The following is a 22,323-nucleotide window of genomic DNA, read 5'->3' as shown; positions in this document are numbered from 1 at the left end:
CGCGCTAAACTGACATTCTGTGAACACCATATGCTAAAAGTCATCATATGTTGACTATGAATCCTATCGTCAACCACACCCAGTACAAGCGCATGTGCTCACAGTTGGAAGAGGGTTGGTGGAAAATAAAATAAAGTGGTGCAAATTTCTCAAATCTTGCTCTAGGCTTATTCGTTCACAGCTCTATTCTCATATGTGAAAGACTTGGTGTCATAATTGTGGCCAGACAAAATAGCAATTAGTACTTTCTCCATCATGATCAATGTTCAAACGGGTGGCACATCTATGTTTTGAAAAAGATGCTAACCATATATCACTACCTCTGAGTCCCTGATTGGTCAAAGTTCCACTGGTTAAACTTTAACGTGCGTTCGATGGCCGTGCGTATTGTACGTAGAGCCTGAAAACAGACTTGCGTAGTGACATGTGAACAGGCATGTTTTGAACGCATAAGCCCAAAATGCAGGTATACACGCATTTACATACACTTGTCATTGGAATTGGTCGCTCAAATGCACATTTTCGAGCCCAGTGTGAACAAAGCTTTCTTAGGTGCTGGGTTGAGTCCATATTTGTATCCTCCAGTTGGGTCAATTCTACAAATGGATGGCTCAATAAAGTGAAACAAAGAAAATGAAACGGAGTGAAACACTTTTCCTCTTATAATCCCCCATTGCCCCATCATAGTTTTTTTGGGTGTGGGCGCACTTGAGTTTTGGCCTCCATTGGAAGTAATGAAAGTGCAGCATGCTGCTAACTGGAGGATGCAAATGTGGACTGAACCCAGCACCACTTAGACTGTAGAAGCCACTGATCAGTATTGAAATATTAAAAAAAAAAAAAAGATAACTTTAGGGCCAGTTGAGAACCAAAATGAGAACCTTCACTGAGAATCTATGGGTATGAATAGTGAAAGTAAAATGTCTCTGTCTTCTTTCCTTTTCTCAGGTACAGCTCTCTTTATATACATACCTATCTGCGGAATTCATTGGCACAGCAACCATTTACAGCACAATTCGCCGCGTCGGGACAGTCCTTCAGCTCATGCACATGTTGAAGTACTATTACTGGATCACCAATCCAGCAGACAGCAGTGGAATTGCTCCAAAGGGTCTTGGTGAGCATATCTAACTTCACTTTTTTGTTGTTTGCTTTCTTTTTGTTTTACTTTTACAAGGAAATAGCTTATTTGGGTTGCTGGGTATATCATTATTTTTTCCATCCATCCAAAAGCTCATACAAGTACTTTTTTTGGAGGGGGGGCTGGGTGTTAATCTATTCACAAACTCTGTGTGCTGTCACAAACCTGCAATCAAAGTGCCTTGAAATGGCAGCAGCTCGCCCACATTTGAGATGACTCTTCTCTGCATAGTTGTTGGGACCCCGGCCATCTCGGGAAATGACAGTGAGACACACGCAGTATATCGACATTGTCATCCCAACAGGGTGCTCAGTGTGGGTGTAGTATCTCTGAAACGTCGCCCAGGAGTGTAAAACAGCATGCTGCCAAGCAAACTGAGCAGGGAAAGGAAGTCTCCTTGAACTGTCATTTCCCTGTTACAATCCATTATTCTTTTTTGAAACTACCTGAGTAGTAAGGTTGTTTTATATTGGTCCAGAGAGCTCCGTTTATGCTGCGCCAAGGCTCAATAAAATTTACCTGCTGAAGGTGAAATGCCAAATGATGTTGACATGGCTCTCTTCACATTGTCAGAAAGAATTTAATACAAAAAGAACATCTTTATTTTTAGTAAAAATACATGTATGCTTGATATTTATTAAAGTTGTAGAAGTCACTCACAGGTTCTGCCATAGCCAGGTTTTGGAGCATTTTGAATGATAATGGTTAAGGTCTGGGATCAATTGCCTTCTTTAAGATGGGGATTTCTTGGATAAACTTAGCAAGAGACATTATTGGTTCATTTAAACAACATATACCTGTCTTTGGATTGTACCTTAACTTAAAATGACCTGGTTTTGTCCTGCTTATCTACTTTAGTATTTTAGAGTGCTTCATATTTTCTTTTTTTTTTTTGCATAACGAATATAAAACTAAAAGAGTCCAATAATAATGTAACAGATGTTTACATTTGAACAATTTTTATGAAGATATTGTGTTGTACTACTGTTGTAATGTTATTTTTAGTTTCATTGAAGTTTACAGTGCAACTTTTATAGTGATGGTGTGAAAATTGGGTTGTACTGTGATGCAGTGGTTAGTACGCTTGCCCCACAGCGATGGTTCAAACCCCGGGTGGGACCTTTCTGTATGGAGTTTGCATGTTTATCTCATGCATGTGTGGGTTTTCTCCGGGCACTCCTCACACAGTCCAAAAACATGCTTGTGTATGTTGCCCAGTAAAGAGTGGCAACATGTAAGGTGTTCTCTGCTTGATTAAGCAGGTTCGGAAAATGGATGGATGTTAAAATTATCAGTGGATTAGGTGGGATGTTTTTATGAGCTTGCATTGAGCTGAACCTCGGCCATTTAGATTTAGATTTATTTATTTATTAATCCCATGAATGGGAAATTTCCTTGTCACAGTAGCATGGAGTTTGACACAAGCATGTACAGACAGTAATGACGAGTTATCAAATACACATTTTGAAAGAATATATACAAAAATAAGAGTGTTCAGAAAAATAAACAGGGAAAGAGATGTGCAGGAATATAGAGGTCATCTGTATATACAGTTTTGGTACAGTGGAATAAACAACAAAAAACTATAAAACGATTTATTTAGGCTGGTGTTGAACAGCCTGATGGCAGCTGGGATGAAGGACCTGCGGTAGCGTTCCTTCTTGCATTGTGGGTGAAGCAGTCTGCCACTGAAGGAGCTGCTGAGGTCTGAAACAGTCTGATACAGTGGGTGAGAGGGGTTGTCCATGATTGATATCAGCTTGGCTAACATCCTCTTCTCACCCACCTCCTCAATGGAGTCCAGGGAGCAGTCCAGGACAGAGCCGGCCCGTCTGACCAGCTTGTTCAGTCTCTTGCTTTCTCTCTCTGAGCTTCCACTGCTCCAGCAGACTACTGCATAAAGGATGGCCGAAGCCACCACAGAGTCAAAAAAAGTTCTCAGCAGTGTCTTGCACACCCCAAAGGACCCCAGTCGTCTGAGCAGGTGGAGACGACTTTGGCCCTTCTTGTACAGGGCGTTCGTGTTGTGTGTCCAGTCCAGTTTATTGTTTAGGTGAACACCCAGGTACTTGTAGTCCTCCACGATCTCGATGTCCAAGCCCTGGATGTTCACCGGTGCAGTCAGATGTGGTTTCCTGCTGAAGTCGATCACCACCTCCTTCGTCTTGCTGGCGTTGATGTGCAGGTGGTTCAAAGCACACCAGTCCACAAAGTTGGTGATGACCTCCAGGTACTCCAGATTGTTTCCCTGAGATACCCGCCCGACAATGGCTGTATCATCAGAGAACTTCTGGAGGTGGCAGCTCTCCATGTTGTGTGTGAAGTCCGATGTATACAGGGGGAAGAGGAAAAGAGAGAGCACGGTACCCTGTGGCACCCCAGTGCTGCAGACTACCACATCAGACACACAGTCATGAAGCCTCACATACTGTGGCCTGTTGGAGAGGTAGTCGATGGTCCATGCAGAACCTAGAACCTGCTTACATGTCGTGTTGTTTCGGTCTTAAGTATAAGGAAGTTAAGGTAGATTATGAAAATGGGCATTGAGATAAACTGTTAATCACTTGTGCAGTCATTTATTTTTATAGAGGTGTAACAACTAATCAACTTAATTGATGAATCAATTCATTTTGCTACGATCCAACCAGATCCATTTGACAAGTGTTTAATAAAATCCACCTGTACCATTATAAAATTGTTTCAAAATGAAATTAATCGTTTATATTGATATTGGAAAAGACTATTTGGATTGAGGAACAGTTGGTTTATTTTACTATGAAGTAAAAAATACCAAGTGTCATCACAGCGGAAAATACACTTGATGCAGCAAAAAATGATCAAGCCATAGTTACGGTCCAATGTGTGATAACACTTTGAATTTTGCACAGACATGTGACCATACATTGTGGTAGAATATTCTATTAATGTTCCTTTTGGATTTTTTTTATGTGAAAAATCAACAGTGGGCTAGCCTGTTTATGAAACTAAAATGTAAATGGATTTACCATTAATGTTATTTTCTGCACGTATTTGGTTTTTGTTGGTGTTTCATCTTTTCTTTGGAGCTGATTTAGCTCAACCCTTTTTTTGAGTTGACATCTTTCTGTATTCATTCTTGGTTCACTTTGTATACTCACCATTGTTTGTCAGTTCAGCTTGCTCCTTTGGGTTTGCTTTTATCCTTTGGTGTTTTTTGGGTTATTGAACCATTAGACTTTTTGACTCGTGTCTGGGCCTCTTTCCTTGCATCTGGGTCCTCATCCACCAGCCCGTGATCATTAATTCTGGGTTACTTGTTTTTTTTTTGTACACATATTTAATTTACACTTTATTATCTTGCAAGAAATACAAGGGATCTGGAAAACCTGTCCTGCACTGTTCAGTACCTCTGAGTCATACTGGTTAAATTTCTGGCTATAGATGTCCAGGATTGATTTTTGGTCAGGGAATTGGATCGTTCAAAATGAACAAGTATCGACTATGATTCGTATCATCAACCACAAGTCGTGATATGACTCAAATTGTAAAATGTGTCGTTACCCCCCTGATGGTTTGGACTCTTGATGTAAGTTTCTGTCTGCAACCTCGACATGGTTGTGGGTCCAGCGTCTTGACTCAATTAACTGAACATGTAGATTAAGATCACATATGTGCTCTGATTGGGAACAATGTGGGCATAGAGAAGAGATCGTAATACGGAAGTCTGGTCATTGCTTTTCAAACTTCATGTGATAAATTAAACTATGAATCTAAGCTTCTCACTCAACTTCCACCTGAGCTTTCCTTAAGATTTCTCGTAAAAGTCTGTGTGGGTTTTAGCAAGACCTCGGAAAAATGGATCATTTTCCCACTGTAAATAATTTTTTCATTTACCATAGAAGGGCACTTTTTCTCTTTTTCTTAACTGAGAAATGGCACAAACACAAAAGGGGAAAGGGGAGAGGGAGGCAGGCAAATAATGAAGTGTTGAATTATGTGACAGAGCATTTGAAACAGATCTCCTGCAGCTATTCGTTTTTTATCTGAAAGAGCATCCTCCTTTATTTTCCCTGCAGGTCTTGATAAAAAATGCAATATAATTAAAGCCATGTATCATTTGGTTATAACTCAGAATTGCTTCCATCATTCATAGACAGCGGCTCATCCGTCAACTCCCCCCATCCAGCACCATGTTCCCCACAGCTGGCAGACTATTTTCTTTGAACCCACTCTCTTGAACTCTCTGTCCTCCTACTATTTCTGTTTAACTTTATAGAGATAAGTAAGATGGACACAATTGCAGCTTGACTGGTCACTTAGTTCAAAGCTGTATTCCCCTGCCCATAAAATGGAGTCACAAAGACTTTAGGCTAGTATGCCTCAAAATAGCAGGAGAATATCTCCAGTTAATTAACAAGGAATTGGTTGTTTGTATTGAGTCACAGGTATTAAAACACGGAAGTATTTCATTTAAAGTCTGGACTATGAAATAAAAAAAAAGAATTGGTATCATCCTATCCTGACACAAGAGACAGAACAAAGTTTTCTGAATCCAATACGTTTGACTGGAGGTTTAGGTTTTTCCATGTTGTTTGTCTTTGGGTCTCATTTGTTTCCCAGACTTGGTTGCAATTTTTTACTATATCTGTGATATTATTCATAACTAAAGTTGCAGTCAAAGGACAAGAAAATACACTCTGGGTATGTGACGCTCATTCAAAAACATACTAAACGTGGGTTCTTGAATACGCATTTGGCCCATGGTGTTCACACTGGACAAACATTGTCAGGTGTGCTGTGGAAAATTACTAATTTTCACAGATTTGAAAATATTTATCATCAACAGGAAATCAACTCTTTATCAAAAAAGGCTCAGGTTGACGCGGTTTAAAACAAATGGCAACTTTTATGAAAAATAGCTGCAACTTTTTTGTGCCTCACTTATTACAGAAATACATCAATACAGACTACAGATTTTCACTTTTTTGTAATTTTTGGTTGCTGGTATGCTGCAGGATTTTTGTCGAGGAAAAACTGTATCTTGGCTCCTAAAAGGTGGAAAAATATTGCGTTAAAGAATGCAGGTCATCTTCTCTTAAATCACATTGTATAAGCTAAAGAAGGAGGGTAGCTTGTTCTAATTAACTAAATAATCATAGAGCAGTTTCCTTTTTATTTTATTTTAATGAGAAGTTTTTCCAGAGAGGTTAAATGTCATTATTAGAAGGTTTTAGTTAGAATCTAAAATGAACATGATTCTTGTTATCTGGAGTTTGTTACTGGTCACTGACTAAATTGCTTTTTTAATAATTTCTTTATTTTTGCACCCTGGAGATGCAGGAAATGATGCAATCTATGAATGAGAAACACGAGTTTGCCCAGCTCCTGAGCATAACTGTGGTAATAATGTTTCAATCATCTCTTCCATGTCAGGCACTGTCCCTGCACTGGGTTTGCTGCTCTCTTGCTATTAATCACTGCCGGCATGCTTCAGCATTAGCTTTGCTCCTTCAAGCTCATGGAGATTCATCCTTTATTACTTTCACTGGTGAAAGGATCAGGATGGTCAGCTGTCTGCTACCATTATATTTGTCATCATAACACAGTCATAACTTCAAGGAAGCATGTGTTCAGTCGAGGTGAAGGTTGGAGTTTATCAGCACTGGAAAGAAAAGGCAGCCCTGAGCAAAGTGGCCAATTTTCTCTGAATTGCTTCTGCAGTTTTATTTGACCTAGTTATTGCCGTGTAATAACTCCACAGTTGGAGGAGATATTGTGAGTATCTTTTCAGATGGGTTGTTGAGCAGGAAAACTAAAAAGTGAGTTAACACACTCGAATTTAATACCAAAGCCTTGTTTCTGTGTGACTGAGATCAAACATGAATTAAAATAAAATGTTATCCCTGTAAACTAGGTTCTCTGGTACGTTTGAGTTTCATGAATATGTTGATACTTTTTTCTTTTTGCACCATCAACTCTGAGAAGTTATTGAGCTTATAATACCATTAACATTCTTTATCAACATGGATTGTCTAATTGGCTCATCTGATGCACAAAAATGTTTGTAGGACAGATGGATTAAATGAGGGGGTACCTTCAAGGGTTTAAACATGACCTTAAACTGGCAGAGGAGTTCTGGATAGTTTTAATGAGGTGTTGGCCAGTGTGATGGACAGCTGTGACTAAGTTGACCTTGGGCTGACTGCCTAGCCACTGTGTTGTGGCCAAGGCTTCCTGAGAGACACTGACTTTAATGTGGCATGGATGGATGATAAATAAATATGGGACGGATGCACCTAATGACCTCACCTTGACTTTAGGTATATGTGCAAAAAAAAGATAATTATTGTCAAAGATTTTGCCTTCCGAGGTGAATTTGCACATGGAGATTGATCAAACCTGCAGTTGTCTGATGGTGTTGCTTTCTCTTTTGTTTTCCTCCAAAGTGTTTACCTGTTCATTAGCTTCTCTCAAATTGCAGATGGTCCAAGACCAACACAGAAGGAAGTAACTTCTCTGCGGGCGTTCATTCTGCTTTTCCTCAAGCAGCTCATTTTAAAGGTATGTTCCACCAGTTTTCACACATTCATCACAGTCTCACACTTGACATGGGGAAATAGAGATTGTGCCAGTTTTACCTGGTTTAATAACTTCTGCTAATCTGAAAACCATCTGTGCCATCAAATAGTAATTAAAACTTTGATTTTTTTAAGAAGAAATAAATGTTTAATTTTAGTACTTCATCATTTCAGTAAAGATGCCAAAAATGTTTGTTCCTGCACTACAAATGAGACTAATTGCTGTTCATCTCTGTTTCTATTATTGTGATTGAGTGAAGGCAGCACCATACCTTTGTAGACAGATGCCAAGCATTGAAAATGAGAATTCTTCAGCCCTGAAACTGATTATCTCTTAAATAAAGGAACAAATACAGTACTGGACCACTTATTAAACATTTAATAGGGGTCTTCAGGCTTTTATGCTGCGTAGTTTAAGCTGACAAGTCACTGCCCACCCCCCAGCATGCCAAGTCTAAGCAGATAATTATACTGTCACATTTTGTAACTGGTGACCAGTGGAATGGAAGAATGAAGAAGCATTTTGACAGCTTTATTTTCATTTTTTTGCTTTTACTCTTTGCTGCAAAAAAAGAAAAATTAAAACCCAGTCCGAACACAACTACATTATTTATTAAATTAAAATATAAAATTCTATGCTGATTTTCTAAAGGTTTTGCAAATTAACATTTCTATTTACTCATTTTTCCATCACTTTAATTTGTACAGCATCTAATGCTTGAAATTATTTTCTTATTTTTTTATTTCTTTTAGGATCGAGGTGTGAAGGAGGATGAATTACAAGGCATCTTGAACTATTTGCTCACAACACATGAGGTACATGGTATTTTTTTATATCCAAAATAACTTAGACTTTTTAGTTTTAGTAATTTCATAGTAAAACTTTGAAGGCACTCATCTTTTGGCCTCTTGCCCTTCGTTTAGTTTAAGTCTTAATCTTAAGAAGTAAATGTAAGTGTTAGAGAACTGTGCAGCTGTTATGATTTTACTTTTTGTATAACAAGGAGAAGGACAAGCTCAATGCTCCTCCGTGTCAGTGACGTGCGGTGAGGTTAATGGCTGGTGAGGCACTGACGTCATCAGTCAGATTTACAAACATATGAACCATACTGAGTAACTTATTCACCATTTGATTGACAACAGTTAACGTGTTTTGTTTAAAATATCACTTCAACGTGTTTTTTTTTTCATATACAAACTGCAGCATAGAAAAAAGCACAAACGTTATTATCGTCTTACCTTTACTTGTAAATAAAGTCCATACGCCGCTCCTTCTGAAGAAAATGACTTGCCGCTTGCTATCACTTCTTCTGTTATTTTTTAGCGTCATAATCTCAGGGCTCACCGGCGTCTCCTAACATGAGACACGAGAACTGCTGGCCTCACCCAGCGGCTTTTTCGCCGGCGTTTAGCGCTCAGCACAAGAAACATGTCCCTCACATACAGTTATTTATAAAAACAAAAACTGTACATCAAATACATCTGCTAAATTATGTAAACTCAGCTGATATAGTACAAGTGATTGAACCGACACACAGAGAGACAGCAGTACCGTCTGACTGCATAGGTATTGCGCAATCCAAGGTGAGGCTCAGCGGGCTGCTGCCTCATCGCACGTCACTTTCTATCTGAACGGCAAATTCGGAAATTCAGCGATTTTGAAAAGAAAAAACACCCAAAAATGGTACATTTAAATGGAAAATGACTGCAAAGCACAAATTACTGATTAAATATAATAATTTAATTTATTTTTTCTCTTTCCTTCCCATAATGACAGGTGAGGCACAGCCTCACCTGCCTCTCCTGACTGCACGTCACTGCTCCGTGTTCATTGAGGGTCTATAGACAAGACCCTTCATGCTGCTGCCTATCTGGGTCTCCCTGTGCCTTGAAAATACAGGGTTTTGTTAGGAATGACATCCAGTGTAAAAACTGTATGCCAAACCACTTGTGGAAATCAGTGACGGCTCATTCAATGTGGCGACTCCTAACAGGATAAACCGAAAGGTGAAAAAAAAAGGTTTTGATGAAATATTGTTTTTCAGTCAGTGTTCTTTGTTTCTCAGTTTTCCCTATATAGGAATAACCAAATTATCTTCACATAGAAGTTTTCTGTTGGGCAGCCACATTCCCACTTCAGGAATTTTACTTCTCAGTATACCTGGAAGTGTTTTTTGATGCCAGTGAATGACTGAAAAACATTTCTGGGGGGAAACCTGGACACCTTTGCTCTGATCCATGCTCCCTTTTGTACTTCTGCACCCTTGACAATAGCAGATCCAACAAATTACGTCTTAATATAGAACAGACGGCACAGTGAACAAGCTGTATTCTGCTCCCTTTTGTGCTCCTCCATCTCCGTAATTATCTTCCTATCTGGCTTTGCCTTTCAGGATGACAATCTGCATGATGTGTTGCAGTTGGTGGTGGCTCTCATGTCTGAGCATCCAGCTTCCATGATCCCTGCTTTTGACCAGAGAAATGGAATACGGTGAGCCCCTTAGGGAAGACTAAAGACATGCCGTTTAGGCACAAAATGAACAGGGATCTTCTAACATCAATCTAAACACTTAATTCTTTGGCTGTCGCTATGCACCTGTAATGCATGAATAATTCATAAATTGAGGAAAGAGAAAAGCAACAATATTGCCACATTGGTTTCACAATATTGAACAATCAAACTTGCTTTGCGTGATCTTTGAAAAAATCAAATATGCACATGTGTGCGCTTCCAAGAGCTGTTTTCATTAAGATTTACATTCAATGTTAATGCAAATTTGTTCTAGTAAAAAGAGGCTGGCAGACAGCTAGTTCTGTGCTTTTCAGTGACAGCAATGTCTCTGAAGGCCAGATTTTGCTGATGTGTGTTTGTTTTAGGGTAATCTACAAGCTCCTGGCCTCCAAGAGTGAAAACATCCGTGTTCAGTCCCTCAAAGTCCTTGCCTACTTCTTGAAGCACTTAGGACACAAGTAAGAAATCCATTCCTGAAATGTAACTAGGTTTTGTTCCCCCTCTAATGTTTAGCTTCAGCACCAATGCAGTGACCATAGCAACTCCAGAAAGGTAAAAAACAATGGACGCTTATAGATTCATAAATCAGCTTTTAAATTCATAGAGATGAGTCATCTGCTCCTGTGTCACGGTAATCAAAAGACGGTTGACAAGGTGCCAGTTTTGCAAATTACCATGCTCTCCTTTATGGAACACCTCAGTTTCTTGGCGTTCTGCCCTTTTTTTTTTTATTCCCATTAGAGAATAGTGGGGGGAAGGTCAACCCAGAGTCTCACAGAGCAAAATAAATAATAAACCACACACTGCTATGGGAGCACATCAACTTTTTTTCTTTGTGTTAGAAAGCAGAGATGACAACTCTGACCAGAACATTCCTAGATAACCAAAAATGTATATTAAAGTGTTGATCTCGAAGAGAACGTACTGTAAGTTCAAGCTCTAATGAGTGCATGTCTCTTGTGGCACAAGTGGGGAAAAAAAAAAGGATGTGTAATGTTAAAGATGTCAAAGGACAATTCTGGAACTCGTTAAATTCGTATGCGGTTCTTTAGGGTTACAGCTACTTTAATACCACTGACACCGTTTTATGCCTTTGTCACATACACCTGTATAGGGGTTGACCTGTATGGGGCCTGCGGGTTTTGGGTTGTCCGGGCCCATAGAGGGTCATAGGCGAGAGCGGTCGCATCTCAAAAGGAACGCGGGTGTGTCTTCCAGTTCCTTTGAGGCTCATACAGCCACCTTAATCCATAAGACCCATTTTTCTTTAAAGTAAAATGGTATATTTTAACCACAGAATTATTTTTTGTGAATGTACACTTATGTCATCATGGGTTCTTATGTGTTTGCCACTCGATCTTAATATATCGGTTTTACAACAAGGATTGGCTTGATATTGCAGGTAGCACTAAAATACTGTCTGAAGCTCACAATGACATTTTGGATTAGTAGTTTTAGAATAAAGTATGTGCTTCTCACTATGTCTTTACAATAGTATTGTACTTAATATTCTCATTGAATGACATTTATCTAAGTTCTTGAGCCTTATTTATTAAAAAATAATAAAATAATAAAAACTAATATAGCTTGTTTTGAACACCTTTGCTTTGTGTTTCAGCAGTTTTCCTGTTCTAAAACTCTCATTTGTGCAGACAGACGGGGAGGAAAAGCTTCTTATGCTCAAATGTTCAGATGCCTTGTGGCTATTTTGTATACTTGTAATGCAATCACGAAAAAAGAAGTTAAAGTTAAAGTTACAGACCTATAATAACTGTGTGGAACAGAGTTGGCAATTATAGCTACAGTCCTCGTGCTGTCTACAGGTGCACTTTGTAATTGTTGAACCCATTCACCTTAGTTTTACCTTTGTATCCTGGAGCCATTCTTGACAGGCTAACGTCATTATCTAATGCATGTCAAGCAGTTATACCCCATTTGTGATGGCAGATATTTCCTGACCTTTTCTTTTTTTAAATCCAACACGTATAGCTGCCGTGGGTGAAAACAGGGAAGCAGGCTGATGACACTTTTTCTTTTCCAGCTAGCTTAGAAAGTTCCCAACATCCTGTTTTACCATTTCAATTGTTTGTGTGTGTGTTCATAGAAGGAAAGTGGAGATCATGCATACACACAGCCTTTTTACTCTTCTGGGTGAGAAGCTCATGATCCACACCAACACTTTGTCTGTCACTATATACAACACTCTTTATGAGGTAAGAACATATTTAACTTTCACATCGTTGGCAACACTCTTTTTATTAGTGTCTATGTACAGATGTTCTTTCTGATTCCTGCTCTAGATCCTGACAGAACAGGTGTGCACCCAAGTGGTTCACAAACCTCATCTTGAACCTGATTCCACTGTGAAAATTCAGAATCCAAGTATGCGTCCCCAGTGTTGCAGTTTTGTTTTTTCTTGTTCATAAATGTGAGTTATTTCATTAAAACTGACAGAAAGTGTGCTTGTTTCTGTTTGCACAAATGTTGTGTCAGTGATTCTCAAGGTGGTTGCAACTTTATTGAAGAACTGCGCTCCGAGCTCTGAGCTGATGGAAGTTCGGCGGCTCTTCCTTTCAGACATGATCAAGCTTTTCAGCAGCAGCCGGGAGAACAGACGGTGAGCAGAATTGAATCGCTTTTTACTTAGTAATTATTTATTAAATATTTTATTTGGGGGTCAATTTGGTTATTTTTTCCCTACAATTGATGCTATATAATCTTTAGAGATTTAGAGCAAATGATTTGCACTCAGTGGTATTTTTAAGAATTAGGAAATTATTGACTGATCAACATTTTACCTAAGATTAATAGAAAGTTGATGCATATGGGATGTACACTCACATTTTTAAAAATTTGCAAAAAGAAAATTTGTGTAGACATTTTTTGTATAACCTTAGTAAATCATGACCTAACAAATGTATTTACATATTTAAACCATATAATGGTGTTATGTTAGCACCTTCTTAGTTTCTAAAGATCTTTTAGTATGAAAGTGACCCAAATTAAACAAAACAAAAATCCTTTGAAATCTTAACATAATGTCTTAAACTAGGAAATAAGTTCAAATGCTTAGAATGCTGAGATATAATTTAGTACTCTTGAAATTATTTTAACTGTGTGCAACAAATGTAACCAGTCCCATAATTAATATTAAATTAAATGCAACTATACCACTATCCATCCATCCATCCATCCATCTTCCTCCGCTTATCCGGGACCGGGTCGCGGGGGCAGCAGTCTAAGCAGAGATGCCCAGACTTCCCTCGCCCCAGCCACTTCCTGTAGCTCCTCTGGGGGAACCCCGAGGCGTTCACAGGCCAGACGAGAGACGTAGTCTCTCCAGCGTCTCTTGGGTCTTCCCCGGGCCTCCGCCCAGTGGGACATGCCCGGAACACCTCTCCAGGGAGGCGTCCTGGAGGCATCCGGACTAGATGCCCGAGCCACCTCAACTGGCTCCTTTCGATGTGGTGGAGAAGCAGTTCTACTCCGAGCTCACCACTAATTACTTAAAAATAAATATTTAAAAAGGTCCATAAAAGCTGCTGCAGATTACTTAATCATCCCTTACTCCTTCATTGATAATTAAGTGATGGGAGCGGCCATGGGGCACAGGTAGAGGGGTCATCCTCTTATCAGATGGTCCTAAAATCCAGTTTGGATTCTGCAGTCCTTGCCTGGTTTGCATGTATATGGCGTCGTGTGAGTGGATGGACCAGAAGAAATGACTGTAAACTGCTTTGGATAGTAGAAAAGTAGCAGTTTAAGTACACACTTTTGACCATGAAAGGATCAACTTTGGAACAATCAATGTTTTCTCTTAATTCGGGGGTATGTGTCTATTGCAGGTGTCTGCTGCAGTGTTCCGTGTGGCAGGACTGGATGTTTTCTCTTTGTTACATCAATCCTAAAAACTCAGAGGAGCAGAAAATCTCGGACATGGTGTACAACATCTTCCGTATTCTTCTCTACCACGCTATTAAGTATGAATGGGGTGGATGGCGTGTATGGGTGGACACACTCTCGATAGCCCACTCTAAGGTGAGTGTTGCACAACAAAGAGAAACACTGACCTCTGCTGCTGAGGGATACATTTCTTCTGCAAATCTCCTTCAAAAAAACCTTTCCCATACAATTATCATGAATTTTTTTTTTGTAGGTGACGTACGAGGCACATAAAGAGTACCTGGCTAAGATGTACGAAGAGTATCAGCGTCAAGAGGAGGAGAATATTAAGAAAGGGAAGAAAGGTTTGGTCAGCACCATCTCTGGTCTGTCTGCTCAGACTTCAGGCATCAAGAGTGTCATGGAAATGAAAGAAATGAACGACACCTCCCAAACACCAGAAAGTGAGACGGAATATGAGAGTGCCGAGTCTCGCAACCTGCTGTCAGACAGGAGAGGGCCTGAGGAGAGTTTCAAAGGGCCAGATGGAACTGTAGGTGGAGTCAGGGTTGAAGTTCATGACCTTCTGGTGGATATCAAGGCTGAAAAGGTGGAGGCTACAGAGGTTAAGTTGGACGATGCAGACTTTCCCTGTGAAACTTTGGGAATATCTGAAAATGGAGCTCTAGTAGAGGTTGATTCTCTGTTAGATAATGTTTATTGCACTGCAGTGGAAAAGCTTAACAATAATGTCAGCTGTATGTTGTTGCCAAAGAGCAATATGGACGACCAAGACGCTACACCTCTTATCTCACTGGATGATGGGGAAGGGGTCCTGTACAGCAATAACTTCCTGTTCCCTAAAGCTAAAGGCAGCATGGAGGACAAGCTGATACCTGATCTCAGTTCAGATGAAGCTCTAATGCTTCAGCGTTCAGAGATGCCTTCTCACTCAAGGCCAGATAATGAACTCTGTCTTTTATCTAACGTGACAAATAGCACTTTACCCGATGTCCCAGTGAAGGGTGAAAAACAGTTGCTCCTTGAAGGTATTAGCTTTCTGACTGCAACCGAACCCAATAATCTAACCGAAGTCCCAGAGGTTGTGGATACACCTGAAGTGAACCGGTTGACTGAAAACACTAGCAGTAGATCAGATACAACAATCAACACTTCTGACTCAGGAAAATTGGAGAATGGCAAAGACAAAGAAAAGATTCGAACAACAGCCACCACACAGGTTAGTATAACATTGACTGTGATGATGCTTCGTTTGCAACAGGTATATGATGTGTGTTTAGCATATGATGTTCACATTTGACAAAAAGGGGAGGGGCTTCTTCTTGGTTTCTTTTTCTACTATTTACTAACGCAAGTCCACCACCTACAGCTGGTAGACGTTTGGTGTGAAAAGCCGAAGCGCTCCAAGCTTTTTCTTTCACAGCTCCATTCTGTTATATGACCAACTTGGTGTTACATATTTCCGGCCGGACATAAACCGCATTTATTAATTTTTCGTCCATGATCCATTTTCAAATGGTTGGTACTTTCTGAGCTAAAGGGGACGTCATCCATAAGTTATTACCAAATTTGAATCTGTGGTCCTTTCAATGACCACGCGTTTTGTATGTAGAGCTCGTGTCCTAGAAACTTACACGAACGCAGAAAACCAAAACACACGTTATGCATGTTTACATTTTTCCTTGGAAGTGGTCACTTCAACGGGCAGCGTGAACGTAGCTTGAGAGAACTAAACTGAGTAACCAAAAACTAAACTGAGTATGCCAAAATCTCAGAGTTCTGTTGATAAATAAACAGCTATCACTCATTTTATTTGTCGGAAAACCCATTCTGTTTTTAACATGGACCTGCAAATTATTTATTTTTTTCATCTTTTTATTTATTTATTGCAACTGACCAATCAGATGCAGTAATAAATGTAGGTAGTGCTCTCTAACCCCCCCTAAGAGCATTAGAAACATTTGAGAGATTCTCCTGAGCCTGCTTTCAGTGGTAAGGGTATATAGACTTCTAACAAGCTCACTACTGATTGACTAGGGCGGTTGCCATAGAAGCAATGACTCAAAGCAAATTGGACTAATCACTGCTTACTGACATCATCTGGCTCCAACATGGCGCCGTCTGAATTGCGAATAAATGGTGACTGAATTGACTTAATTTGGTTGGAGCCAGAACCCATTACCCATTACACTTACTCAGTCAACATCTCTCATTCATTCAATGGTTTGATACCAAAGGAAAATGAACATCGAGTAAACAAAAGACAGGGTCGAGATTTATCAACATTTCTTATGGCAAAAATGTTTCAAAGTTCTTACATGGAAGAAATAAGGTGATTACGTAATTTATAAAATGTTGGAGCAAAGGCAGAGCAAAACCATTGAAGGAAGACTAGGGTCATTTTCAGGACATGCAGGTCCTCAGTGAACAGCTCCATATTAACAGAACCACCAAGATCATTAATTTCCCCTTACTGAGTTAGTAATTGGGACAGGGAGGCCTGGTGCACTTCAGGCATCCTCCCCCTGAGACTCAGAAAACTGGGCTGCTGGAATCGTTAGCTGAGGGATCAGGAGGGCAGAGAGGACACAAAGCATTGTTCAAAAATCACCTGGGATTTATTCATTGCTCTGCTGCTCTGCTCCTTTCATGAAGCGAGGCCCCTTTTGATGGGGGCGGGGGTCCACTGCTGTGCCTTTTTAAAAATATTTTTTGCAATATTTAAATGACTCATTTGTGTCGTCATGTCAAAACTACTTGAAGGGCATGTATTTTCATGAAACTGGATTTAAAAAGCTTTTATGAGGTCATTTTTCGAAAAAATATATTTTTTATTATGACAAAAATGGCTCTTGTGCTTAATGCCACCTGAACACACAACCCTCCTCCTCATGATGCGGATGATTCCGTTTGCATTCTGAAAATTCACTTGTTTTATCTGTTAATGTGACTCCCGTCAGAACGTTCATGGACGCCTGGTTTCTCAGACGGAAAGAGACATCTGTGTGGACCTGGGCTTTCAGGGGACGGCCACAACAGAGGAGCGCCGACATCAGTTCAGCCCTGGCCCACGCACTACAATGTTTCGCATCCCCGAGTTCAAATGGTCCTCCACGCACCAGAGACTGCTCACCGACCTGCTGTTTGCACTGGAGAGCGACGTCCATGTATGGCGGAGGTGTGTTCATTTATTTTATGTGCATTGGTTAGATCCAAAAAAGGGATTTTAATGATGATCATAATTCTGCATTTTCTCCTTTTTTCCTCTGCAGCCAGTCCACCAAATCAGTTATAGACTTTGTTAACAGCAATGAAAACATCATCTTTGTCCACAACACCATCCACCTCATCTCACAAATGGTGGACAACATCATTATTGCTTGTGGAGGGATTTTGCCACTTCTCTCAGCAGCAACGTCCCCCTCAGTGAGTTCCCTCTGATGTCAGTAAAGGGGAATATTGCCATCTAGTGGTGGTTAACTATGTTGAATCTGTTGACAAAATGCTCATTCATGCTTATCAAATAGGGTTACATACACCTATTACTATGATGATGCTGATATTTAATCTAAATAAGTCAGTTTGATACTTTATCTCATGTCCAGTTATCCTGTTCTCTTTATCGTTCATGATTTTATTTTCATGTCACATGTATTCATTTCTCTATTGTTTCTTTCTATCATAAGCTTCTCCTTTTATTTACGGATAGGTTTTCTCTCATATGAAAAATCTAGAACACATAGTTGTCTAAAGGCCAAAGGATCACTTTTATTAGACTCTTAAAGACCCACTCCAATGAAAAAACATTTTATTTTTATGTTTTTAACATGCTGTTGGGCATTTTTTTCCACAATGGAGGACATAAATTGAAAAGCTTGAAATTGCATGTCTTAGTATTTCTTTAATTGAATCAGGAGAAGACAAAAAAAAACAGTTTGAAAAAGCTTGTAGTAGTCTTTTTCCTCGTCTGAGCTGGAATCTGGATCAAACTGAACGACTGGATAGCTCCAATATTGCTCGCTATTGTTCTTTGGCATTGTAGTGTTAGGTTTGGGGTGTGAGGGGCTGTTGGGAGAGCGTGTAAACAGGTGGATGATGGTAAGTAGAGATGGGCTTACTCCACACCAGCGGTTCCATCCACAAGTCAGAGGTGCTCTGCAGAAACAGTGTCCTAGAAAGCGACGCAGGTTTTTGTATTTCGAGTAAAAATGGCCTAATCTTAATCAAAAGACTACTGGGAACACTTTAAAATAAATCAAAAGATGATCGGAGTGGGACTTAAACTTAAATTACTAACAGTTTGCTAAATATTTGTTATATTATTTTTCATACAATTTTATTCTTAACATTACTTCCTTAGATTTACTAAAATTAACATATTTTTCTTTTCCATACTTAAAAAAAGAAAACTTTTTCCACCTCTGATTTATCTTTTAATTTTTTTATCTTAGACTGAGTTGGAAAACATGGAGGCAACGCAGGGCATGTCCTCGGACACCGCCATCACCTTTCTGTCCCGTCTCATGGTTATGGTTGAGGTCTTGGTCTTCTCAAGCTCCCTGAACTTTAGTGAGATTGAAGCTGAGAAGAACATGTCATCTGGTGGCCTGATGCGCCAGTGCCTCAGACTGGGTAAGATCTGTTAGTCTTTGGTTATGATGCGGTGTTAAACTTAAGCTAAAAGCCTTTACATCATGTCTCAGTGAGAAATTCCTTCACATAGTCTTTATATATTTTGTACAGTACTATTCATTAAGTCATTTCAAATCATTCCTCTAATCCAAAGTAATCCTCTGTTTGAATAGGAACTAAATAATGAATACAGGAATTTGTAACAGTCTTGAAATAAATTGTTGAATTAACCAGATTTTGCTCTAATAAAACACATCCTTTTGGAATTTGTGATGAGCAGAAAGGTTGATTTCCCTTATTGAAAGACTGTTCCTCCAAATAGTTTCCTTTTTTGTTTCTGAATAGTAAGTTTCATGCGACTGTTGTTTTCTTTGCCCTTTTTGTTTTTTCACTAAGTCAGTGACACATTTGAATCAATTCAGAATGTTAAAAACAACATAATTTACTTTTTCCAAAATTAAGTAGAGAAGTGCAGAAATCTTGCATATTTAGCCAAACCTGTTTGTGTCAGTGGTTTTGTCCATTTGCTGATTTGAATGTTGACTTGTGCCTGCAGTATGCCGAATGAGAAGTGGCCCTTGAAACTTCACTATCATTGTTGCACCTATACGATTCCTCATCAGCGGCTGAGTGTGAAATCAGTCTGGCTGCAGATTTTACCCTTGCTCTACTTCTCCTGTCAGCCTGAAACAAAAACTCATCAGAAATAAATGATTAGGTTTGATGAAGTCATGCATGTCGCCAACATTTAATTTACGTTTAGCTCAGTCTACAGTTGATCTGGGTCCCCTAGTTCCACATCTTGAACATTATATGCCCAATCTGGGTTTTGAAATGGACGTTGATGCCATATTAGCTCTGTGGTAAAGTCTATCTTTATTTTATTTAGGGTAGTTGGTGAAGGTGAAGCTGCTTCAAATCGAAGCAGCTCTTAACACAGTGAGCCAAGCTTTAATTACATCTCAGCTGGATTACGGTAACTCTTAATTTCAGAATCCAGAATGCTGCTGCTTGTGTTCTGGTCTGCGTTGGAAAGAGGGACCACACCACAACAATCCTGGCTTCCCTGCGGCGTCCTGTGCATTTTAGAGTACATTTTAGATTATTTTTTTTTTGTTTTAAATGTTTAGATTAACTTTCACCTTCGTGCCTCTAAGCTTCTCCACACTGCTATATAAGGTGGCCCAAAAATAGAAGAACACTACTCTTAAGAAGAAAAATCACTAGAATGTCATAAAAACGTGTCCATGCAGCAAGTAATTTTTACTTAACAAGAAATCCTATAACAAGATGTCAAAATCTAAAAGCAAGGAGTTCCACTCAATCATTCAAAAGGAAAAAAATAAGCTTAAAAAGCTAACTGTTAGAAAGAAGCCCAATAAATATTTTTTGCTAGTTCTAAGCAAATGTTGTTTTTTTTGAGTTTTTATTTACCAAGTTTTCATTCATTTTGAATACAGTGTCAAAAAAAAGCTAGTGTAACAAGTAGAAATGACTCATTTTGGAACAAAATGTAAACAAAATGGGAAAAAGATGCAAACAATTTGGTCCATCTTAATAAATCCTCATAAAATCTACAACTAGCACTTAATCTTAGAACATAAATTTAATTTTTTGTTTCCAAAATAACGACAATGAATGCCAGCCTTACTTGTCAACATTCATTGAACTTTAAAATAACCCAACAGTGCAATTTGATTTTATTTTTGTGTCTCTTAAGTCAAGTTTTTCTATTATCAAATGTATAGAGCCAAATAAGTTTGCATTAATGTTATACAGTACTTTCTTATTTTCTAGATTCTAGCTCTAAATGAGACTGTTGATTTTAAGAAAAGCTTTTACCACAAACCTGGTAAAATGTCTTGAATGTCCAAAAACAAAATTTTGAATTTTTGAAAATATGAAACAGTTGGCAGTGCAGTGTCTCAGATCAACTTATCCTGGAGGTAGATAAGTTGAAGACGAAGCTCAGAGGGGAGCAAGCTTTTTCAGTCTCCGCACCCAAAGCTGTGGAAGGTGTTAACTCTGAGTGTCCGGCCAGCTTTCCCGGTATCCATTTAAAAAAATTAAACTTTTTAAAGATCACTTTTTATAGGTACACATTTGACGTAGCAAGGCACTCTGCTCAAGTTTACATTTTTACTGTTTTACTATGTTATTATCTTCCATGTTTTATGTAGTACTATGTAACTATCTAATTGTTTATTTTTTTTTGTTGAATTAAAATGTGACTTTTGAATCTAAAGCATGTTGTTTGACAGTGCTCACCATAGAAAGAAACCAATGTGAAGTCTGTGTGCTTTCTTTGTACACAGTGTGCTGTGTGGCTGTGAGGAACTGCCTGGAGTGCAGGCAGAGACACAGCAACCAGACTCAGGAACTCCTGCAAAAGCCAAATATTGGGACTTACAGCAAAGTAGGTCATCATGTTGCATGTCCCCTGTTAAAGTAATCAAACACTGATCTATGAGTCCTTTGTTTGAAATGCCCATAAAATCAAAGTTATATGTTGAAGAACGTTTTTTGTGTCTTTTCTCTCCCTTATACATCTTCTGCAAAAAATACTAAGTAAAAAAAAAAATTAGGCAACATCATTTGTTTCCTTTTATATTACAGATGACAAATTTAGCACAATTTCAGAAAAAATACCTTGCCTGGAACTTGAAATAAAATTGTTTTGCCCACTTCAGCCGTCGATAGAGAGACTCCCTAACAACCTGTCTCCAATCAAGAACCCTGACCGCCTTCTGCAGGATGAGGACATCAATCGACTCCGAGCTGTGGTGTTTCGTGATGTGGTGGGCAATAAAGCTTTATTGTGTAATCCATACATGTTTTTGTCGCAGAGACTTTTATTGATAGAGGTGATAAAAGTTGTCATTGCAGTAGACATACTGTTATGAGGTGCAGATTTAGATAATAACCGAACCCCCTTTCCAGGGGGTTTAAGTGACTCATTTTAATTTTCAATGTAAAACAATAATTCAGGAATTGAATTCAGCAAAAGGACTTTTCCTTTGAAAAAGTAACAATTTTCTGATCTCCACAGGACGACAGTAAGCAAGCACAGTTCTTGGCTTTAGCTGTGGTGTACTTCATCTCTGTCCTCATGGTCTCCAAATACCGTGACATCCTTGAGCCTCAACGAGAGCCTGCCAAGATAAGCAGCCATTCGCACCCCAGCATGGCTCAGGAAATAACACACCCAACCAGAACAGGTGTTGTCTATCGTGTCCCGCCCCTTGCACATCCACTGTGAAGCTTACATAACTTTATCTTGGGGTGATTGTGCTTTGAGCGCTCGAACACCAACCGTCTGTGATCCATTTTTCTTTATCCCTGGCCTCCAATTTTAAATCTACAAAAAAAGAAAGAGAAGAAAGATTAAAAAAAATGGAGGTACCCTGCTGGCACTCCACTTCTGCATCTATGATTTATTCATGAGTGCTACTAATTACAACACATAGAATTAGATGAGGAGGAAAATAGACTGGTCCTGGGGTTGGTGGTTATGAACTTGAATAGGCACCAAGATTTGTTCTGAAAGGAAGGCAGTAAGTGCCTCAACTCATAAATCA

General features: G+C 39.2%; 1 protein-coding gene across 4 annotated transcripts in view; it reads left to right on the top strand.

Moving 5' to 3' along the window:
* Positions 1–22,323, top strand: part of LOC101155372 (neurobeachin) — a 215,693-nt gene that overhangs the window by 66,135 nt on the left and 127,235 nt on the right. For all 4 annotated transcript variants that reach the window (XM_023961238.1, XM_023961236.1, XM_023961240.1 and 1 more), the window contains exons 13-28: positions 949–1,117; positions 7,602–7,681; positions 8,452–8,514; positions 10,092–10,189; positions 10,576–10,668; positions 12,315–12,423; positions 12,511–12,592; positions 12,704–12,827; positions 14,056–14,248; positions 14,367–15,332; positions 17,074–17,291; positions 17,386–17,539; positions 18,565–18,745; positions 21,061–21,161; positions 21,436–21,543; positions 21,795–21,963. In XM_023961238.1, the coding sequence (XP_023817006.1) occupies positions 949–1,117; positions 7,602–7,681; positions 8,452–8,514; positions 10,092–10,189; positions 10,576–10,668; positions 12,315–12,423; positions 12,511–12,592; positions 12,704–12,827; positions 14,056–14,248; positions 14,367–15,332; positions 17,074–17,291; positions 17,386–17,539; positions 18,565–18,745; positions 21,061–21,161; positions 21,436–21,543; positions 21,795–21,963 (2,908 nt within the window). The remainder of the gene's footprint in view (positions 1–948; positions 1,118–7,601; positions 7,682–8,451; positions 8,515–10,091; positions 10,190–10,575; positions 10,669–12,314; positions 12,424–12,510; positions 12,593–12,703; positions 12,828–14,055; positions 14,249–14,366; positions 15,333–17,073; positions 17,292–17,385; positions 17,540–18,564; positions 18,746–21,060; positions 21,162–21,435; positions 21,544–21,794; positions 21,964–22,323) is intronic.

Source organism: Oryzias latipes, chromosome 13 (genome assembly GCF_002234675.1).
Source record: "Oryzias latipes chromosome 13, ASM223467v1".
Classification (NCBI taxonomy): Eukaryota; Metazoa; Chordata; class Actinopteri; order Beloniformes; family Adrianichthyidae; genus Oryzias; species Oryzias latipes.
The sequence above is the reverse complement of the archived record's forward strand: the minus strand, read 5'-3'. Positions and strand labels throughout refer to the sequence as shown.